We start from the raw sequence: 24259 nt of genomic DNA on the forward strand, positions 1-24259 counted from the left end.
ATTGAGTTATTTGTAGTGAGGCGGATGGAGCTAGAGTCTGTCATACAGAGTGAAGTAAGTCAGAAAGAGAAAAACAAATACCGTATGCTAACACATGTATATGGAATCTAAAAAAAAAAAATGGTTCTGAAGAACCTAGGGGCAGGACAGGAGTAAAGACGCAGACATAGTGAATGGACTTGAGGACACGGGGAGGGGGAAGGGTAAGCTGGGATCAAGTGAGAGAGTGGCATGGACATATATACACTACCAAATGTAAAATAGATAGCTAGTGGGAAGCAGCCACATAGCCCAGGGAGATCAGCTCAGTGCTTTGCGTCCACCTAGAGGGGTGGGATAGGGAGAGTGGGAAGGAGACCAAGAGGGAGGAGATATGGTGATATATGTATAGCTGATTCACAGTTATACAGCAGAACCTAACACACCATTGTAAAGCAATTATACTCTAACAAAGATGTTAAAAAAAAAAAGAAAGCATGTTCAATTTCAATCATAATAAGAGGAGTTCAAGAGATACCACCAATCCCATAAAACTGATAAAAATGTTAAAATCAAAAGGTTTACAGTATATTTTGTTGGCAGAGCTGTGGGCAACAGACAATCAGATGCAATTCTTGTAGAAATGCAAAATGGTATATTCCCTCTATAAGAGAATTTGGCAATATTTAACAAAACTACACATGCATTTACCGTCTAACCCAGCAATTACACTTGTGCTTATTTACCCTGAAGATATAGCTGCAACAATAAGAAAATACATATTCCCAAGGTTATTCATTGCAGCATTATTTGCAATTGAAAATACTGGAAACTATCTAAAGATCCAGACATATGAGAAGGCTATACAATGAGATACTACAAAGCATTAAAAAATTAATGAGGACAATCTTTATGAACTGATATAAAGTGATTTCCAAAATGCATTATTGAGTATAAAACACTGAAGTGCAAAATAGCATGGATGACATGCTACCTTCTGTGTAAGAGAGAAAGGGAAATAAGGACATCTATACCAATAATTCCAATTTCAATCTATCACCCCAGATTTCTCCCTTTCTATTTCCAATTCCACAATCCTATAATGCATCTAAAATTTCTTTGCCCACTACAAAAAATAAGCTGCTCCTCTTTACAAACAAAAAGAAACACATGAGAGACAAACTAGAAAACAATGAAGCTGGTTCCACTGAAGGCACGGGGAGACTGAGATGAAAGGCCTATGGGAAGGACTGACACTTCTCTGAATACATCTTACTGTTTGCTTTTGACTTTCAGAAGCTCTACATATTCAAAAAACAAAATTAAATCAACAAAGATGGGGAAAAAACCCAAAAGAAACAACAATGATAACAGCAACAACCTCAAAAAACTAAAACTGAAAACAAATGGAAATAAATGAACCCAACTACATTTCAATTAAATTAAAGTTGGGGCTAGAGGGGGAGAGTTTGACTAATTCAAGTATATTATGAACACACTAATAAATTATATACCCTTAGTCTTGGGTCGAGTAGGGCGGGGGAGTAATGAAAACAATTTCTGAACTCTTTTTAGTGTTGGGTGTTTTGGGTTTTTTTTTGCATTATCATTTTTGATAGTGACATAAGCAAAGTAATTCTGAAACAATTTAAAATGTATTATAGGAATGCAAAACTAAGTTAATGTAAAAAGAGAGTTACAGATGTGAAATGGTGGAAATTGAGGAAGAGCCCTATGGTGATGAATTGGAATTGGAGCGTTGGTGTAGACTCATATATCAAACATGCATATATTTCTTATCTCTGCCCACTGGAAGGCCCAAGAAGCAAGGACACTCCAGTAGCAACAAGCACATCTAGTGATGAGATCTTGATTTCTAATACCATTATCCATTAAAAGGAACCAGGACTCCTCAGAGAAAGACTGATTCCAGGGCTGGGGAAGGGAAGATTCAATATGGTCCTGGAACATCTTTTATATCAGGAAGTTAAGAAGTGCCTGAAGTAATTATGGGATGTGTCACAAGGACATAGGAGCTAGTTTGAAGGGACTCCACTGGCCAAATGTGGGAGATTTTGAGATTAATAAATTATAAACCCTCAAAAAATAGGAATTCATGAGTCCTTATTGATGATCAATCAATCAATCAATAAAGGAGAAGCATTCTTGTTTTGAATGCCAAGTGCCAATTGGCCAATGCAGAGACAGATTTGGAGTTTGAAAAATCATCATTTTGCAACCATCATAGTAAAGACTGCTTCAAGCAAAAAGCATTCATATGTGTTAAATCTGAGGGAGAGAGGGATTTTGCTGAAGAGCAGGACGTTTGGTTTAATGTATTCCCACAGATTGCGTATTCCTAGGAAAGGAAAAAGCAGCAACTATATAGTAGAAACTTCCAACAAACTGACCTATACACTAAAGTATTTGGGGGAAAGAGATATGATGTATGCAACTTACTCTCAAATGGTTCAGCAAAACAATAATGCATACACATATATAGAAAAAGAGCAAATGATAAATATATGGGACAAAATGTTAACGATTGGTGAATCTGAGTAAACGAAACATGGGTGTCTTTGTACTACTCTTGCAGATTTTCTGTTTGACATTATTTCCAAACAGAAAATAAAAAACAAAGCAAAAAATAAATCTACACAAATGTCATTGTTTCATCATCCTCTGAGTAAATGAAAGTGTCACAAATGATAGAACAAACAAGAAAATATCCAAATGGTAAAGTTTCCATCTTGTCCTTTGTCCTTCTTTGAATTAGGGACAGATTGTTGGATATTTTACACAAACTTAAAGAAATGATGAAACATCTGATTTAAATAGTTAAATAAAATAGGCTACATTATGTACTTAGTAGCGATACTAGTATATTTCCTCTAAAATGTGAAGTTCTTACACTGCAGTCTTTTAAGAGCCAAGCATTTAATGCCACACAAGATGGATTACAAGAATAAAATTACTTCCCTGTGGATAGACTTTTAAAACTAAATTAATATTTCAAAGCATATGGCTGTTACATGAATTTCTCCCAAATTCCCTTTGAAAAGCTAATATGGTCATATTGAGTGGGAAAAAAACCCTCAAACTCAAATCCCACTTTTAATTATGAGATACTCATCAGAAATCCTTGTGAGACGTAAAATTAGAACATTTAAAAGGTGATTTGGGGGCTTCCCTGGTGGCGCAGTGGTTGAGAATCTGCCTGCCAATGCAGGGGACACAGGTTCGAGCCCTGGTCTGGGAAGATCCCACATGCCGCGGAGCAACTGGGCCCGTGAGCCACAACTGCTGAGCCTGCGCATCAGGAGCCTGTGCTCCGCAACAAGAGAGGCCGCGATGGTGAGAGGCCCGCGCACTGCGATGAGGAGTGGCCCCCGCTCGCCGCAACTGGAGAAAGCCCTCACACAGAAACGAAGACCCAACACAGCCAAAAATAAATTAATTAATTAATTAAAAGGTGATTTGCAGGGCTGTTAATAGTCGAACCATGGTGAAAATGTGAAGATGAGAAACAGCAGTATACTAAAATGGGTATAAGAGCTAGAAAGAGAAACCTGGATTTAAAACCTGCTTCTTTCTCTTAGAAGTCACTTGAGGCAAGGGGCAAGATTCTCTAAGTCAGAATTTTCTAAACCAGTGGTTTGGTTCTAGTTGTGGTACCCAGCCAGCAGCATCCGCATCAACCAGGAACTTTTTAGAAATGCAAATTCTCGGGTACCACCCTAAACCTACCAAATCGAGTTATGTCCAGTGACCTGTGTTTTAACAGGCCCTGCAGGTGCTTCTGATACACACTAAACTTTCAGAACCATACTTCTAAGCTACAACAAAAATAACAGCAATAAAACATAATAATAGTAATACAATCCATTTTAGGATTATGATGATTAAATGAGATATTACACATGCAGAAATGATTTCTAAACTGTAGCAAAAACACTCATCATTAATGGTAGATTATTATTGTGTGACATAGAATTGTGAGAGAAAAATCTTAAAACCAATAGTACTTTGTGCTTTTATCAAACTGCCCTTCTACAAAGTTTCAAAGAAGGTTAATTCCTTAAAACTTCCCACACTTGGTACTAGGTCTTGCACATAGGATTGCTCATTAAGCTTTATTGATGCTAACTGAAATAATTTCAGTTGACCAAGGTCATCGGCAAGTATTTTATCTCTTGTTTTTGATATGGTCAAACTGGGAATTTTAAACATCACCGAAACCAACCAAGCTATTAATTTTGAAAGGCAATTTAGCTTCTGTGTTTAGGGGCAGATGCTCTGCTTTGGAGTTACACTATCAGGCACCACTCGTTGCTGTGTGACTTTGGCAAAGTTATTTACCCACGCTGGGCCTCCTGACTTTGCTCATAGAACAAGGGTGATAATAATAATAGTATCCACCTCAATGGGATGTTGAGAGTATTAATTGAAATTTTAAAGAACTTAAAAATGGTCCTGGTACACAGCATTCAATATTCTTTCTACGCCCTGAATGCCATACTTAGTTCATCTCCCTTTTACTTCTTCATTTTTTCCCTCCTTGCTTTCCTTTGGGTTTTATGCCCATGTCTGCATGAACACTTTCTTTTCTTGGCATCTGCACATCTTTTAATGAAGATGAAGACCAGGCACACATAGAAACCTTAAATGTACATAAAATGATGTATATACTCTTATCCCCTATTATGAATTAGCACAGCTTTTGAAATATCAACTTCGTTGAGGTAAAATTTACATACACTAAAACATACACATTTTAAGTGTACTGTTAAGTGTACAATTCCATGACTTCAGCACATGTATACACCTGTAGAATAGCCACCATTATCAAGATATAGAACATTTCCATCACCCCAAAAAAGTTCCCTCATGACCTTCTGCCATCAATCTCCTCTTCCTACACACACCCTCAGGCAACCATTGATCTGCTTTCTGTCACTATAGATTAATTGTGCCTTTCTAGAATTTCATATAAACAAAATAACAGTAATTTGTTTGTGTCTGGCTTCTTTGCTCAGCATGTTGTTAGCAGAGATTTATCCGTGTTGTTGCATGTACTTCAAACTTTCTTTTATTGCTGAGGAGTGTTTCATTGTATGGATATACCACAATCTGTTTATCCATGGGTTACTTCCAGTTTTCCTTTCCCATTTTTCTTTTTAACTATATATCTTATGGATTTTCCCCATCATTTTAAAGTTTGGATATAACATGCACATATCCTAATTTACTTAATTGTTCTACCTCTGTTGGACATGCAAGCTCTTTACCATGTTTTAAAATGATAATAAACACTGTTATAAATGTCTTCATGAACTCAAATATTAATGGAATCCAATTTGGGAATAAGATTCTTGGACTATAGTCTTTATCTTTCAATGGTTTAGAAATATTTTCACTCTCTTTTAAATTCCAAGGTTGCAAATGAGAAGTTTAATGTCTGTCTGATTCTTTTTCTGAGACCTTTTTAAAATTATATATGAAAATTTATATGATTTTAATTTATACAAGTTCAAATAGGTCTCTGGCATATGTATATATGCATGCCTCTTTTTTAAAAAATTTTTTGGAACTCACCATTTTACATCAGAAAATTCAAATATTATTATAGCTCAGAATTTTTTTAAAATCTCTTTGCTGTTTGCTTCTTCATTTTTGTTTCTTCTAAAACTGCTTCGAGCCTGCATATTATTCTCATTTTGGGCCTCCTCTATGTGCCTTGGAGTTTTTTAATATTTTTATCGATGATTTCCTCATCTTTGTATTTCTTCTCTATGTTATGAATATGCTCTCTATTTGATTGAACAGTCTAAGTTGTTTTTGAACGTGACCATTTTATAATTTTTCTGTAATTTTTAAAAAATCTCAAGTCAAGCTTTATTTTACTTTCCAGAAACTGTGAGGCTGTAGGACCAAGTGATGAAGTTTCTCAGAAGCCAAGGATTAAATGTTTGGATTCTAACTTAAGGGCAACAGGAAGCCACTGAGTTTTAAACAGGTGAATGAATGTGATTAAATCTGTAGTCTAAGAAGAAATAATCTAGCTTCAGTCTGGCTGACGTCCCTTGAGGCAGGAGAACGGTTATCATGGAGACTACAAGAGCCTATATTAGGGCAGAAATGGAGGCCAAAATGCAAATTCATTTGAGTGGGGTTTAGGCGTACAATCTGGTACTTGGTGATAGACTGGTTATTGTGGCTGAGGGAGAAGGAGAAATTGACCAGGCTTCTTGCTGGACCTGGTGGATGGTTAGCTCTGCAATGATGCATAAAACACAGTAGGAAGCTCAGGTTATGTTTATTTTGGAGGTGATGTATCCTTGCATCCTCTAATACCCATGTGGCAGTATATTTATAAACTCCTAGCGGAGGACTAACTAAAGTGTTTGTGCATTTGAATTTTGATACATATTGCCACAGTGCTCTCCTTAAACCATACACTGTTTCTGTACTTTCCAATTCTCCTAGGTTTTCCTCACTGGCTTCTTTCTTTGTCTAACATCTTAAACCCTGAAAATTCCCTTCATTTGTGTAAAGATAAAATACAAAGCTTGTCTTCACTCATTACTTCCAAAAGAAAAATTGGAGGGGAGAGCAGGGCGATAAAGGAGCTTATTAAACTCCGTGTCGATAGCCAAAGCACAGGGTTAGAAAAAGTTCCTTCAGGAGAGGACCAAGCTCCTAGAGTCACTCTATAGAAGGAAGAACTGGAGCGTGGGGAGGAGTCGGGGCCACCCCCGCCCCCAGCCTCGCGTAGGTGCCACCCGCGGAGATGAAATGTGAGCCCGGGTGGCCGAGGACGCTGGGTCGGCCGCTTAGCCCGCCGCCCGAGCGCCGCGGGGACAGACAAAGAGACCTCCGCCCCAGCGCAGCCCCGCGCGGCGGCCCGGGCTCCCCTCGAAAGCTCCCAGGGCGATGGCCAGGTCTCCGTGCCACCCGGCTCTCCAGAGCGCTGCCCTCTCCATCTGACCGCCCTCCAGCTCCCCCGTCCCCTCCCGGTGCCGGGCTCTCCCTTGGCTCCCAGCCCTCTCTACAGACCGGTCTGTCTGTCTCTCTGTCCATCTGTCCTGGCGCGCAACCTCCGGCCACCGGCTTGGATGGACGCGCGGAGGGTCCCCGGGTGTCCAGGGGTCTTGCTTCCGAAGTTGGTCCTGCTCTTTGTCTACGCAGGTCAGTGACCTAGGGCGGCGGGAGAGGGGAAGGGGGCTCGGGGCGGCGCTGGGGTCACACTCCGGGCAAACACGGGTTGGGCGGGATGCGCGGGACCGTGGTGGGAGGTCAGAGACTGTGTGGTCCCCGCAGGCAGGAGCAGAAGCCCGCGCCCGCGCGCTACAGCCCTGGGCTTAACCTCCACGCGGTTGTGTTTTGTCCCTTTCCTTACACGTTTCCTTTTTTTTTTTTTTTTTTTTTTTTCTTTTCCTTTCTCTCTCTCCGCGAAGCAGCTATCCCCAACCCCACATTTAGGGGTTATTGTTTTTATTTTCTGGATAGCGTGCATTTTTTTTCAATCGTATCCAGGACTCGGGAATTTGGGGTGAGAGTGGAGACTGAGCTGTGAGAGGAAAGCATGTTTTTTGAAAAGCACCTGAAGTTAGGGAGGCATCGCTGAGGTTTCAAATAAGCTAATCTGATGACTTTTCCATTTCAGTAAATGCTACCCACTGGCCCCTCCACCTCCACATTCCGAATATTCCGGATTTTCCCTTTCAGAAATAAAAAAGCCTTAGACCTCTGTTTTTCTTCCTTAGAAGATGATCCTCAAGTGTGGTGGACAGGGTAATTGGAAGCTTTGAGTTGAAATATAGGGTTTTCGAGAGGCATAAATTCACCCAGAATCTGATCTGTTTTCGCTGAATTTGTTCAGCACTTGCTTATAGGTGACGGGCATCTCATTTCCCTCATCCTAATTATTCTTAGCGAGAATTGCTAATAATTGATGAAGCAAAGCAGTTTTCTTGTTTTGTGACTGATGGGGAGCCCAAAATGGCCTTTCATTGGTTATTCATGTATAAAGTTAATTACACATGCGGCTTTGCATCTGCTTCGTATTTTAAAAAACAGGATAAAAGCAGAGTTCTTTGTAAATGTTTTCATGTCTCTAAATTCCTATAACAAACACCACAGGCTTACCTATGACCTTGCAGTAGTAAGTTTATGTATAGCACTGTGACTTGCCTTTTGATACTTACAAAGATATTGCAACCAAAATGAAGACGTTCTTCAGCGTTCTTACCTGAACATCAGTAGAAGTGAATTTCTCATTCAACCTTGCCAGAAATGAATCACAATAACTTCTATAGAAGTTTCCAATCTGTTTATTAAAATGTAAATTAGTGGCTGTCTATAAGTTGTTTTAAAGATATTTTATTGTAGGGGAATAGCTGACCTTCAAATACAGAAATTTATAAAATAGGAAAAGTGCTTTCTATTTAATGAGGAGAGTCCACATTCTAATGTGTTTCCAGCACTTATTTCTTTTACTTAAGTCGTATAAGGTTTTTAGAATTTGAGAGTCTAACAGAATCAATTGCATTAATATTTGTTTTATATTAAAATCTCTTTATTAGTTCATTTGAAACAATGATAATTCTTTCCACTTCCTCTGTTTACCGAAAGAAAACAAAAATAAGAAAATAGAACGCAACAAATGAAACTTTAATTCCCTTGCTCATCTTCAGTCACACCACTGAACAACTTTTTCTTGTTCTTTTGTCCATTTTATTCTCTTTGGTGAGCCGAAAGCTTCTAATTTGCACTTTTCCTTCCCTTCTTCCTGTTCCCCCAATGTTAAGTGCACAGCTCCCCCAGGATTCAGGAAACCCGCCCAGCTGGCCAGCAGCAAGCTTGATCAGTTTAAAAAGTTTTCATTCCATTCATTTCTTCTCTCCATCCGCATCCCTCCCCAGTACGCTACAAAGTCATTGCAAGCCAATACTAGGTCGAGTTATCATCTTTGATAAGAAATGATTAGCTAATTGCTTTTGATATTAATTCCTGAACTCTATTTCAGAGGCCTTTTTATGCTTGCCGTATTCACTCAACTAATATTTATGGAGTGAGATGTGTTGAATGATACATAGGACAGAGGCCATGCTTTGAGTCTTGTCTGGGAGATCAGGTGTGCCCATTACTCTAAGGTATAAAAAGCTGTATTATAGGAGAGATACACCATGTGCTCTAGGTGTTCGAAGGAGGGGACCTTATTGCTGGCTTAGGAGTATATGCTCCATGAAGATGATGTCTATTTTGTTTAGCATAATATTCTCAGAGACTAGCAAAACACCTGGCCCATAAGAGGAACTCAGGAAATATTTGCTCAGAGAAATTAAATTGAGGAGGACTTTTTAGGACCTACACCTTTGAATTATAGGAAGCCTTGGACATAGGAGATGTAGTAGGATAGAGTGTGAACAAAGGCAAAAATCGTGAGATTTGTATATGCAAAAACAGATAACACAGTTGGGTTGGAACTAAGAGATAAGGCTGGAAGTGAGGATTGGGGTGAGATGGGGGAACACTGCAGAAATAGAATTAATCCAGATACCCTGTTAAATAAATTGCCAGCTTTAATGGGACGAAAACCTATGTAGATGCACTGTCCATAACCTGAATTATTTTCTCCAAGGAAAATGCATTAAATACAGGTTCCATTCGTTAAGGAAATAAGAGCAAGGTTTCTATACCTGAAGCATCGTGTCTGACTGTGGAGTCACTTTTGGGAAGGGATTCAACGAAGTGTTTATATTATTATCCAACTCCCACTGCAGGCTACAAAGACAGGATTTGGCCAAGGTTTTAACCTTCCCGACCCTAGCCAGTGATTTCTGTCCCCTCCCTTTCCTTCCTTTCTGATCCTTAGCTATAGATTACAAGAGCCAATTCTGAGCAAGTGCTTGGAGCCAGATGCTTTCCTGTACTACACATTTCTTAAGATGGGAGTGGGGAAGCTTCTTCCAGATCCTGCCTTTAACTAAAGTCATTGAAGAAAATTGGAATTAGCTAATTTTCGAGGATGTTAACTTGAATATTAATAATAATATTATTTATCTTCTGAGGGCCATTGGGATGTTTCATTCTTTTACAAGTGAGAAAATGCTTCTGTACTATCCCAACTGTGATCTTTATAGGATTATTCTCAAATAAACCGGAGAAAGCAACTAACATATCAAAATAAGTTTGAGGTGTGGTTGACCCCCCAGTTTGGAAATGTTGTGATTGTGAATGTATTTGCCATACTATTAAACTTTCCCGTTTCAGTTGTTTAATTCTGGGAAGTAGACAAGAGTGCTGGAAAATGCCATAAAAAATAATGAACAATGTGTGACAGGATCTAGATGTTTGCTGCAGGTATAATCCAGTTTCTTGGCTACAAGATTTGGGGCTTGGTTTCCTGTAACATTGGCTCAAAATATTTTGATAACACCATGTCCTTACAATAACAGTAATTGAATCTTCGATAATCATGGAGAGCTTAATAAGATGTCACTGTCTTGGGCATTATCCAAAAGGCACCCCATGAAGCTACTTAAAAATCACTTGTCCTGCTCTGACAGAATAAGGCGGGATGTCAGCTCTCCCGCTATCTGAACGGCTTTTAAGAGCATAAAGCAAAACATCCCAGCTAAGCGCTTGAGATAACTGACTAGTCTAAATATTTGACTTAATTAAACAGTACTAAAAATAAGAGCTATAGAAATTCCCTGGGAAAATGATAAAATAAACTGCAAAAAGCAGACACTGTCAATAAATCATTAGATCGTGTTTTCTGTCTTCAAAATTTTGGATTTAAGTAGAGTTACTGAATCTTACAAAGGTAGTTATTTTTTCCTTTCATGTCTTCTTACCACATCCCAGAAGAAAACATTAAGGTTTGTTCATTTATGAAGTAGAATAAAACTGAGGAAAAGAAAACATGAACTTCTGACTTGTTCCACAGAGGCCATGCATTATTGATAAAGGTGAAAGAACTTTGCTGGGTTTTGATTGCATCAATTTGTAAAGAATCATCTTGTCAGGGAGGTGATTTAAAAGCAAAATCTGTATTTTCCTCTCTAGACAAATCAATTACATGGACATGTAGGCATATATATAACATTTGCACTTTTATGTTATGACTTTGACAGAAAAACAAAAGTCTTATATAATTTAGATAGTAGTTATTGCCTTCAGAGATTGAGTTGGAAATGACCTATTTTGTGATTCATGAACACGTAACTTAAATTATCAGACTGTACTTAATGTTTTCCTACATGTACCTGAAACTCACATATCCATTGTAATATATACCATTGATTATAACTAAATGATAACCTTAACTTGTTAAACATAAACAATTTAGGAAGAATAAACAATTTTTTAAAGGTAGGGTAATTTTTATTTAACATTTTGGTATAATTTTCCTTGCCAAAAACACGGAAAAAAGACAGTAATTTGGTTTTGTCAGCTCTGGTATGTCCTTTTTAATCAGAAAATACATTTCCCTCTTCACATAGTGCTGTTTCATAGCTTATTGATTCTTAAATCTGGCATCAAATAAACTCTTAATTATTCACCAGTGAATTATCTATAAGAACTTTTCCCCACAGCTAACTAACTCATTATCTTCCAATCCAAATGGATTGACAGTATATGCATACTCATCTGTGGTACCCTATGTATACAAACTGTAATTATGAAGGTAAAAAATGGTAGAGAAAGGAAAGCATATAATGCATTGTGGTGAAAAATATACATTACTTAAATATTATCTCCAGTTGATATTATTCATGTCAACAACACTTTCCATTAAATGTAGTTGAAAGTAGCACCCTGAAGTCAAAAGACTTTATCATTTAAAAATAATTGCAAGAACACTGGTGACCAATTTAATGTCTGATTAGTTGGATCACTCATTCCTCCCTTCAATGTCTCATTCAACCAACTCTGACTACCAATTATGGTGCTCGATGGAGGAGGTTCAAAGACTGGTCTTTGCCTTTTCCAGATTTATGTCCAATAAGGAAGGAAGACTAGTTTAGATGCTTACAAATGTTTTAGAATTGTGAGCACGTAAAATGAAAGTCTAAATGTGCTAAAGAGTGGTCGTTGACCGATCAAGATGTGAAATAGAGTGATTTTTCGTAAAGCTGGGATTTTCAGAAATGTAACTGCACGGATATGGTTTTTATTTTGTAGAGGATTGCCTTGCTCAGTGTGGCAAAGACTGCAAATCTTACTGCTGTGATGGAACCACGCCCTACTGTTGCTCCTACTATGCCTATATTGGGAATATTCTCTCGTGAGTATTAATCGAATTTGGCCATATTGATACTTTTTCCCTTGCCCAGTTATGTTTTCAAAAAGTACTAAGTTATAGTTATGAGTAGGAAATTCTAAGATTGGCTGTTGACATAAAATCTTTACTGGAGACACTCAACACTCATCACTATCTAGTGTATTGTATTATTTAACTAAATGTGGAAATTAATATACAAAATAAATTGCTTTTGTTAGAAGGGAGTTTAAAGAATATTTTTTATTGTCTAATTTGTTTTATGATAATAATAATGTAATAGTAATAATAATGTTTTAAGTAGACCATATTCATATATTGATCAATTTTTAACATTGTAAACTATATTTTTTTGTCTGTTTTGTTGAAGGATTAGTAAGTTAGAATTTGTCATTTAATGATAGCCAGTTTATTTTGCCACGCATATATTTGTCTGACTCAGCCAGTAGATATCAGGGAAAAGAGACATTATGAATAAAAAACAGTTGAGATATGAAACGTCAGTTTTCTACATGATGCATCTAAAGCAACTTTGGGAAACAAGATAAGAGCCCAAGAAATCTAGCCTCAACAGGGTAAAGTGATAACCAACTACAAAAATCAATGAAACATACATGCAGAGAAGGTGTTAAGTATTTCTGTCTAACCAATTAAGGATTTATTTTAGAGATGCTTCTAGGCGAAGGGAAATGGACGAGCAGAAGCTGTCTTCAGGGTTGTATGTCTGAGGACTGTGCAACTCTCTGTTCCTCTACACGCACCTTCAAGTTGAGAAATAGAAGGTAGAGAATAGGAACATAAGAATTTCACCCATGGGTGACCATCACCCATGGCTTTCAGGAGTCTGCATTTTGTATTTTTCAATTGACTGTCAGGATGATTTGAAAGCTGTTCCATTGTGACTTAACTTGTGTTTTATGAAGGCTTACGTGGAGCCAGGAAAGATTAGGCAATAAGTGATGTGTGCCTGGCTATTTTAAGCATATATCCATTGAGATGGCTTATAAGTCATCCTCGGTTTCCTGAGAATAGAAAACCTGGCATCGCATAGACTTTCTAGAATCAAAGTGGGGCTGATCTTAGGGATCATGTCTCCATGAATAAGGCCAGAAAGAATCATACTTCAGGATATTCTTGAAGACTGTCATGGCGATGGAAGAAATGTCAGGCTGTAATAAAGATTGATGAACAGAATTTAAGCATTCTTTGAAATGCAAATAAACTCTAAAATGTTTTAGTTTTTTCTCATGGAAGATTTGGTGGAAAAACATTAAGTCCCTTTACATTTAGAAAACAGTCAGAATCAGCTCAGAATATAAATACATAATAATGTTTCTCATTTGTATATCACTTCATACTTTTTAAGTAAATTAAAATACTTCATTACTAAATTCAAATTTGATTTTTCCAATGATCTCCACATGCCAGAGGCTGTTGTTCCAGGTAGATGTGTGAGTGGGCCCCAAAGGTGGTATAGATTTGAGGAACCTGGGGTCAGAATGACTCTGATTCTTTGGTCCTCTGGCTCCTGGCCCATTTCTCTGCCCACTAACTACATCACAATGTGTGTGTTGTGCCCCTTTTTCTCACCTCATAGATACCTCCACCCTGATAAATATATATAGAAGACATAATTACTTACTAATCAAAATAGTTAAAAATTTTTTAATTTACAGTTGTGCTTTACATGTTTTATATTTGCAATCAGATTCATTTTTTATGGTACCTATTCTTAGAACTAATTTTATCACTTGGTTAAAGTAAAGAATTCGTTGAGTTATATCTTTATCTGGGTTATTAGGGCCATGTACTTGTTATGTTTGAAAAAAAGAATTGTGTTTTTTGGAGGGCGGAAATAAACACAGATGGCATTATATTTTAGGCAGTTAAACTGAATTTTCTGTTCAAAATAGAAACCACTAAGTAAATCCCTTGCTAAACAATTCTTAGAGAAAAAAAAGAGCTTTAAAGTGTTTTCCCCACTGGATAAAGGAGAATACATTTTCAGGATTTCCAGTTATTGTTTAAGATTTGAAAAGAGTTAACTCCACCCAAAGCTTTTCTCTTTTCTGAGTTAGGGTGGGTGTGTGGGGTAGAGAAAGAGAAAATAATTCCAAGAATGCTTACAAAAGTTCTTTCATGCACATGTTTTCAAATATTGCTATTTTGGAACTCATAAGCTATGCTTCTTCTCTTCCAAGCATCCAGGCACATTCTTAATAAAATCATTTCAGTCATCTTAACAGAGAATTTAATCTTCGTGGTCATCAGTAAGGTAATAGGGAAGAAAGCACTTAACACAGTGGAATGTTTTGTATCCTAAATGAATAACTTTATAAATCTGGCTTCGAGTCTTGTTTATTTTCAAATAGAAAATGTCTTGGCTTACCCTAAAATGAGCTAAAGAGAGTACAAAACACGATTTGGGTCATTCTAGACTGTGTAAATTGGTAAGGTAAGGCACGCTTGATCCTTCTTGATGAGGCCTCTCTAAAATAATCAGAGTAGAGATATTTAGCCCTTAATTCCGTTTACTTCAACTGCTCTTTCTAAACTTTTGCAAATTAACCGTTAAGATTTGTTTTCAAAGATATCACAAGATCTATCTTTCAATTTACCTTTTATACAGTTGAAAAGTATTATTTTACTCAGGTCTTTCCCTTTTACCCTCTTTTTATCAGTTAGGAATTTTAAAATTTATTTGTGTCTTGTGAAAACAATTTAAAAATTAAACTTTAAAAATAACGTATATACTTTTTAAAATTGAGATGTAATTGACGTGTAACATTATATTGGTTTCAGATGTACAACATAATGATTTGATATTTGTATATACTGCAAAATGATCAATACAATAAGTCTATTTGACATAAATCTATTAAAATGGCATGCCTACTTTTGCTCATTATGGTCACAGATATTGACTTCCATATAGAAAAGTAACAGTATTATTTTCCAGAATTTAAGAATAATTTTTGCAAAAGTCAGCATATACTATGCAATCAGTTATTTACAAATTCATATTGAGTGCCTGTTACCATGGCAGCATAGGATCCAAAGATGAATAAATGATGTTCCCTGACCTTTACAATCTCACAATCTTATAAGAGAAGAAAATGTAGACAAATAATTGTTCATAGAATTAATCTATGAAGTGTTATTGAAGGGCTGAGAAGAGAGAAAGCAGCTAAGTGTGTGTGTGTGTTTAGAAAGAGATGTTTAGAGGAAGTCTCATAAATAAGAAATTTGAACAGAGTTTTAAAGAAAGAGTAGATATTTACATAAGTGGACAGTGAAGAAAGGGAAGAGCATTCCAGACAGAGACAGTGTCCCCTACGAAGGCAAAGATTTGAGAAAGAAAATGGTCAGTTTGGGAAAACCCATGTTGTTCAGTGTTGCTAGAAAAGGAAGGTTAAACTTTGAATATAACATATAAATAAATAGGTAAGACAAAAGATACATCCTTATTTTACAGACTTTTATTGGTAGACTACATTCTTTTATTGGTTATGTCTAACAAAACTAAAATAAAATAGTTCAGTATTCTTCTGGAAATAAGAGCTGGTTTTATGTAAAACGGACGCACTCTTAGATACCACTAAGACAAGGGACAAAGGTGAGAAGGCACCAAATGAAGATTATTTTTACTTATTCCATAGAGAAAATATTTAGAGTGAACACTTTGAGATGTTACACTATTTAATACCATTTATGACGGAATATGTGACTTTGGAATTTTTTCTCCATTTTTGATCAGGAGTGTGACTACCTGACAATTAGAAACCTCACTGTGTTTGAAAATGAGAATTGGGCCAATTTACAAAGTAAACAATTTCTCATCAAACTGATTCTCAAACATTTCATCCAGCCACTTTTCTCCATGGAAAATAAACATTCTGTGATGAATATGGAAATGGGTATTTCAGTTTTGCTGCTGATGAAATTTGACTGACATTTCCTAGAGATAGGATCCAACATAAAGATAAGTTTTATGGAGTATTCTTTAGAACTAGTAGAATTCAAGGGCTCAGAGGGTTCAGTTGAGTGGCTAATTACTATTAGTAATGGGACAGACTAAAAGCAGGACTTTACTGAAAACGAAGAAAGAGTGTTATGTGAATAGGAGAATAATTGTACAATATTGAACATGAACCAAATAATGACTGGGTTGGACATAATGAGCCAGATGATAAGATATAAAATTTAATCCCCTCATTCAGAAATAGATTTTTGCTTTTCCATGTTGCTTTCATAGAATGCAGATATGTCTAGGGATCCTTCAGTGTGCCGTCTGGCCAACACAAAATCCCCACGGGGAAAAATGAAAAGGAAGAACTAATAATGGAGATGCTGGTGAGATTAAGTTTCTTTTCTTCTCAATGAAATGTAAAAGATGTATTGCCCGAAGTTTTGCAAAGGCAGCTAATAAATATCACAACTGTGATGTTAGAACCATGTTATTCATGAACGCAAAACTGAGTTAAAAGATAAAGGTTTCATATTTCCAAATGGCATTTGAGGTCCCATACTCACTAAGTAGCTGAGCATTCTGAATAAAATAAGTGAGGCTGTTCAAATAAGGACAGAAACGTAATACAGTTTGAAAGGCCTTTGGCATTGGTAAGAACATTATTTAAATTAAATGAATTAAAATGTTCTTAGGACTTAGATATGGTAAAACACCTCCGAAAGGTACATTCTGAGCAAATCAAAGTTTGTGGGAGTCTTGTTTTTGTTTTAATAATGACAGAAAGATAAATAACTAATATAATGGTAAAATGAATATGAACTTGGTTTTAATGTTAATGAGGTGACTTTTGGAAAGCACCTGGGGATGGGGGCTGGTTGCCAGGGAAACGAACCATGTGATTAGGGGGTTGGAACTTTCAATCCCAACCCCCGGACCTCTAGGGAGGGAAGAGGGTCTGGAGATTGATTTCAGTATCAATGGCCAATGATTTAATCAATCGTGCCTTTGTAATGAAACCTCCATGAAAATGCGAAAGGACAGGGTTTGGAAAGCTGCCAGATTGGTGAACACATGGAGATTTGTGGAGAATGGCACGCTCAGAGACATTTTTTTTAGTTTAAGTAATTGAATAAAAAAAATTTAATGTAGTAACAGATAATGTTTGCTATAAGAAGAAAGTCATTGTTTCTCAGAAGACATGTATTTTATGTATTACATAAATACATTTTATGTATTATTAAGAGCAAATATAAATGTGTAGATATCTAGAATTTTTTGAATCAACTATTCAATCATAATTGCCTTTGTAAATTAAGCTTCATTGTTAAGAACATAATTTGTTTTTAGGAAGGGCTAGATAAGTTTCTAGAACATGTTCCCAGCAATTTATTTCTATAATATGTACAGAGATATTCTATGTTCTACAGCTGGTAATGGAGGACATAGCCATGAATCAAACACAGTTCCTGCTCTTGAATCACTTATAAGCTACTGGGAAACATGAACTTAGAAAACAGACAGTTTAGTAGGCTGTGGAAAGGACTAAATGTAGTGGAATCAGAGAGAAGGAGTTTTTAGTCCAACTTTAGGGTGCTAGGAAGACTTCTTGAAGGAGAGCAATTCTAAGAAGAGCCTTGAAAGAAAGGTCAATTGATGAAATCCATCACTCGAGTTAAAAAAACACTTAGCAAACTATGAATAGAGAGGAAAATTTCTTAACTGAATAAAGATCTCAAAAGAAAAAACAAACCCTACCTCAAGAACCATACTCAGTGCTACACTGTTATGACCATTCCCTTTTAAGGCAACTATAAGACGAGCTAGCATCTAGCACCACTGTATTCAGCATCTTACTGGCTTGGTCCGTGTAACCAACGAGACAAATTAAACAGAGATGATTCCAATTGGAAAGGAAAGAACTAAATTGTTATTATTTACCAATGATACGATTGCCTATACTCCTCAGACTATAAAAACAAATAAGACAATTCATCAACACTGCAGGATGTAAGATCAGTGTACAAAAATTAGTGCATCCCTATACATCAACAACACTCAGAAAACGTAAAATATATGTGTGTACACAAATCTCACAACACCAGAAACTAAGTACCTAGTAAGAAATCCAATAATATGTGCATGGCACTTATGGAGTAATATAAATACATAAGAGTTTCAAGAGATGAAAGGGAGACCTAAAGAAATTAAGAGATATACCAAATTGTGGATGGGAATATTGTAAGGTTGTCAATATCGGGTTATGTCAATTCTTCCCGAACTATATGTATAATCAATACAATTCTAATAAAAACCCACAGGACCATTTTTTATTGAGTTTGACAGACTGAACCTAAAATGTATATGAGAAAGAAAAGGGTGTAGACAGAAGAAAACAGTTATGATAAACAACAAAGTGAAAAGACATGCCTAGGAGACATCGAGATTTATTATAAAGTTATGGAAAATAAATAGTGTCATACTGGTTCACAGATAAACTGATAGAATATAAAGCTTAGAAATTGACTCATGTGATAACGGAGATGATTACTGATTACAAACCGGTAGAGGTGGGTAGATTATTTAATAAATGGTGCCAAGACAATTAACTATCCATACAGATAAACGTTAAACTAGATCACCCCATCACACCACACCCCAAAATCTATCCTAATGGACTAATTACATAAAGGCAAGAAGCAAACATTTACAACATTTTAAAAAAGAGTAGAATGGCATTATAGTATCAGAATAGGAAAGATTTCTAAAATAAAAGCTAGAAAGCACAAACTGTAAAAGAAGAGATATACTAAATCACTGAACTCTACACTTTAAAATGATGAATTTTATGGTATGTGAATTATATCTCAATCTTTAAATTTTTAAAAAATATATAAGGCAACAATTCCATAGGCGAAGGGTCAGGCAAATTCCCCTCTTGGAGAAGATACTTGCAATTCATATGATTCACAAAAGATTAGTATCCATAATGCCTCAATAGGAAAATGGGCAATGTGTGTGCTCAAAAGAAGTAGTAGAGCAGAAAACCAGAAGGGCAATAAACACATGGAAGATGCTCCCCCTGGCTAGCTAAAGCAGGGAAATGCAGTTTAAAACAGTACAAGACTGTTCAGAGCTGTCAGGCTGGCAATACTCTGTAAGTCTGATAGCGCCAAGCCCTGTGGGCCAACGTGAAAGGGAACTCACACTGCTGGTGGGAAAACACAAACCATTATCAACACTTGGGAGCAATTTGACCGCATGCAGAAAAGATGAAGATGGGCATCCTTTAGGACTTAGCAATTTACCCCTTCTACACATATTCCCTGGAAAATCCTCAAATACGCACAAGGAGACATTGTAATGTGGGTTGGTATTATTTAAAATAGCAAAACATTGGAAGCAACCTAAATTTCTATCAGAGGAGAATGGATAAGTAAATTAGAGTATATTCATACAGTAGAATGGGATATAGCAATTAAATCCATGCATGTTAGTGTATCATTAGAGTAAATCTCAAAACTGTAATGCTGTGTGGAAAAGAGCTAACAGAAAAAGAATGTGCCAAACACGATACTATTTGCATAAAGCTAAACATATAAAATAATTCTGTGTATTATAGAAACGTGCGCATGTGGTAAATGTGTGGTAAATATGTGGGGGAGGGAAAGGTACAGATGACTTTCAGTATTTCCCAGAACTGAGGGGTTTTCTGGGGTGCAGGACTTTCAGTGCTACAATTTGGGACAGTCCTGGGACAAGTTTGTCACCTTTGGCAGAGGAGTAGGAAGGAGACCTTCAACTCTAATATTTTATTACTTAAGAAATACAAATCTGAAACAGATATTATAAACTATTAACATGTAATAAGTATGGGTAGTGGGTATGTGGGTGTTTTATATTAGTATCTATAATTCTCATATTTTGGAAAATCCTTATAATTAAAAGAAAGAAAGCAATGGAAATGTTTGATGAAGACAGTAAGAGATCACGTGGATACCTAAGATTTTAAGACCAGTTTCATTGTGTGGGTTTTCCAACACCACAAGCAATTAACTCCGTTCTGACACTATGTACCTGGAGAGAACATCAGATCCACAGGTTACGGGTCCAGTCCTATAAAACTACTCGCACCTCCGCCAACTTTAGCCACCAGTTGCAAGTCCATGGTGTCACCTGAGCTTCTGAACTATAAATTAGAGGTTTCAATGACCCTAGGATTCAATAAATTTGCTAGAGCACTCACAGAACTCAGAGAAACATTTTACTTACTAGAAAAAAAACATTATAACTCAGAGACAGCCAGATGGAAGAGCTGCATAGGGCAAGGTATGGGGAAAGGTTTGAAGCTTCCATGCTCTCTCCAGTCATGTCCCTCTCCCTAATTCTCCACATGTTCACCAACCCAGGAAGCTCTCCGAACCCTGTCCTTTTGGGGTTTTACGGAGGCTTCATTACATAGACATGATTGATTAAATCATTGACTGTTAATGATTTAACTCAATCTCCAGCCCCTCTCCCCTCCCTGGAGGTCTGGAGGTTGGAATGAAAGTTCCAACCCTCTAATCACAAGGTTGGTTTCCCTGGCAACCAGCCCCCATCCTCAGGTGCTTTCCAAAACTCACCTCATTAACATAAACTCAGATGTGGTTGAAAGGGGTTTGTTATGAATATTAAGACACCTTTATTACTCTTATCACTTAGGAAATCCCAGGGGTTTTAGGATCTCTGTGCCAGAAATGGGACAAAGATCAAATATTTATTTGTTAATATGAATATCACAGCACCTTGTTAACATGTGGATCCTGATTTGGTTAGGTCTGGCGTGGAACCTGAAATTTTGCATTTTTAACAAACTCCCAGGGGGTTCTGATGCTGCCCATCCTTCAAGCACACTTGTAGAGAGGGCTGGTGCTCTTTGACAATGTCCTGTACTGCAGGGCAAAGTGATAAAAGAGACTAAGAATTGGGGCTAAACAAGAGGAATAAGTACAGATCAAGTCTGAAGTTTTGAATGATTGCGTAGATAGTGTGTTCTGGGAACTAATGAGGAACATTCAAGAAGGTTCAGAGAGGGGAATGAATTCATTTTTAATATGTTGAGTGGTGGGGAGTGGGGATAATAGGCTTTATAGCCTATAAGACAAATTCAGTGAACCTTTCGTGGGTGGAATACACCAACTGAACCTCATTGGAGAGCCTGGAGCATCACATCTAGATTTGGGAGTAAAAGGCCTAGAGGTGCTGGTTGAAAAAGGTGTGGGAGGAGTGAATGGGATGTTCTGAAGAGAAGCGTAAGAAAGAGAACAGCAAGCCCACCATGGAGCCCATGAAAATTCGGGAATACACTGTATTTCTCCCCTTTCTGCATCTGATCAGCCTCCTGAAAAGTGTTCTACATCTATTTCAGCTTCCCTAAAAGTGTTCTCCATCCCTTCAAAATTCCTTCACTGTTAAAATTGACCTTTCCTTCACTAATCAGCCTGAATACACCTTCCATGGTGGCGGGAACAGTGAATACCTTAATTCTCTTCTACGTGCTATTTGTATTTTAAATTATGTAAAAGATAGGATTTGTGGTATTTTGGTTCATTCTGAATTGAATATGTTGCCATAACAAAGCAGTTTATGTGAGGATCCATCTTTATTTATTCATCCATGGGATTGTGCCCCAAACAAATCAACTCACAGCTGGTCATATATTCCAGGTTTTAGGGGCTACCTTCATTTGATAGAAGTCAGAGTTGGATATTATAAGGGAAAGAGTGTTTAGCGGTGGCAGAAATTATTAGAGTGAAGGGAACTATCATTTATTTAATGCAATCTCTGTCCCAGATGCTTAAAATATATTAGTTTATTAATCTTCAGAATAGCCCCCATTACCTGGGTATTATTATTCTTCTCTGTACAGATGAGGAAGTTGAGACTCAGAGTTAAGTAATTTGTCTAATTTCACACAGCTACTGTGTAATAAGCTGGCATTTAAAACTATGTGTGCTTGACCTTTTTCTGCTACTCCCCACTGGCTCCTGAAGAACTGATGGTTTCAAGATGGGAAGAATGAAAACTATTTATTGCTATAAGAACTTATGAAGATCTAAACACCATATTTTGGGGGGAGCTTTTTCTTAACTTCAATCTGGATTAAATTCCCTCCTATATGTTGCCATATTAGTATCCTTTCTCTGCCCTGCTATTATTTATCACTTTATTCAAGTTCCTAAATGATCTGTCTGTCCTTCCAAGAGGACAAGAAGCAGGTCTGCCAACTTACCATGGAAGGTACGGGGCCTGACCAACTGAATGATCCAGAGTGGATCATTTAAACACAAGTAATCCTCCATTTAAGCACGAAAAAGCTGACATTTTGTGAGTTCTAAATAAATATGTATTATCTGGGTAAATATTTGCTTAGAAATATCAACTCATAATTCAAATATGTTATTGATTTCAGAGAATTTCTTTCATGGGGTAAAAATCAGGTATCATTACAAAATAAAAGGAGTGATTTCTAGGGAGTCAGCTATCACTTTCGAGTCACACTGTTTATAATAAATTATAATCAGATGATAGGAATTAGAACTCAAAAGGCAATTTGATTATAATGATTTAACTTCTTGTCATATTTCATTGTAGAGCACATATTTGAATGTGCTCTAGCAATGCTCAGTGCTTCAGTGGAAAAAGTTGAAAAATGGCTCCACTACAGAAAATCCAGAACCCAAAGGTAGAAGGTGCTTTGCACTGAAGTTTGCTCAGCCATATACTAGGAGGCCTAGCTTTGGTCCTACCTACCTCCCATACAGGCTTTTGCACAATTCACATATTTGAATATGTTCTATCAATGAGACAGTATGATCTGCCAGCCTGTGACTCATCAGGCAACAGGCTCCTGTACAACTCTATTCAGCTGCATAATTTTTGGAGATAAAATGTTTTATCGATAAAATTGAGGAGGCAAGAATTATGCACACACAGTGATTTTTATTCCATTATATTGGAAGAATTCTGATGGACAGCTGCTGGCCAGAGCACACTACCTTCCAGCTGTCTCCCAATTGCCAAATGTTAGGATGAACACACCCATAATGAATGCAAATTTCAGAGGGAGATGATAACCACATAAAGTATAATAGGATACCATCAGAATGTTCCATGGGTGAAAGCCTTGGCTGTTTAACCCACAGTACCTCAGAGATAAATAGAATTTGTGGTTTAGATATGCATTCTTAAGGAAAGAGAAAGAAGAAAGAAAATCTTACAGTTAACAAAAAGATGTTTTTCATACCTTTGCCCAAATCTGACAAAAATAGAAAAAAACATGACAAATTACTTCAAACATACTTAGTATGAATTCACACTGTCAAAAAATGTAAACAGAATGATATCTCTCTGTGCTTCATTTTGCAAAAAATAAGTGCTACCTGTGGTTGCAAATAACCAGCTGTACAGGGAGACCTTCAAGATGGTGGAGGAGTAAGACGTGGAGATCACCTTCCTCCCCACAAACCCATCAGAAGTACATCTACATGTGGAACAACTCCTACAGAACACCTACTGAACGCTGGCAGAAGACCTCAGACTTCCCAAAAGGCAAGAAAGTGCCCACGTACCTGGCCGTGTGGCTGAAAGGGTCTCGGTGCTCCGGCCGGGTGTTAGGCCTGTGCCTCTGAGGTGGGAGAGCAGAATTCAGGACATCAGTCCACCAGAGACCTCCCGGCTACATATAATATCAAACGATGAAAGCTCTCCCAGAGATCTCCATCTCAACGCTAAGAGCCAGCTCCACTCAACAACCAGCAAGCTACAGTGCTGGACACCTTATGCCAAACAACTGGCAAGACAGGAACACAAACCCACCCATTAGCAGAGAGGCTGCCTAAAATCATAATAAGGCCACAGACACCCCAAAACACACCACCGTATGTGGTCCAGCCCACCAGAAAGACAAGATCCAGCCTCATCCACCAGAACACAGGTGACAGTCCCCTCCACCAGGAAGCCTACACAACCTACTGAACCAA

The 24259-nt window shown here is 37.3% G+C and overlaps 1 protein-coding gene across 1 annotated transcript in view; it reads left to right on the forward strand.

Annotated features, from left to right (window-relative positions):
- Nucleotides 1-6768: 6768 nt before the first annotated feature.
- The window catches only part of CYYR1 (cysteine and tyrosine rich 1), a 105337-nt gene continuing 87846 nt past the window's right edge, over nucleotides 6769-24259 (forward strand). Inside the window, 3 exon segments of the mRNA XM_061194015.1 lie at nucleotides 6769-6991; nucleotides 6993-7167; nucleotides 12172-12274. Of these exon segments, the coding sequence (XP_061049998.1) occupies nucleotides 6770-6991; nucleotides 6993-7167; nucleotides 12172-12274 (500 nt within the window). The 5' untranslated portion in view covers nucleotide 6769.

The sequence above is a fragment of the Eubalaena glacialis genome, chromosome 6, assembly GCF_028564815.1.
Source record: "Eubalaena glacialis isolate mEubGla1 chromosome 6, mEubGla1.1.hap2.+ XY, whole genome shotgun sequence".
Lineage (NCBI taxonomy): Eukaryota > Metazoa > Chordata > Mammalia > Artiodactyla > Balaenidae > Eubalaena > Eubalaena glacialis.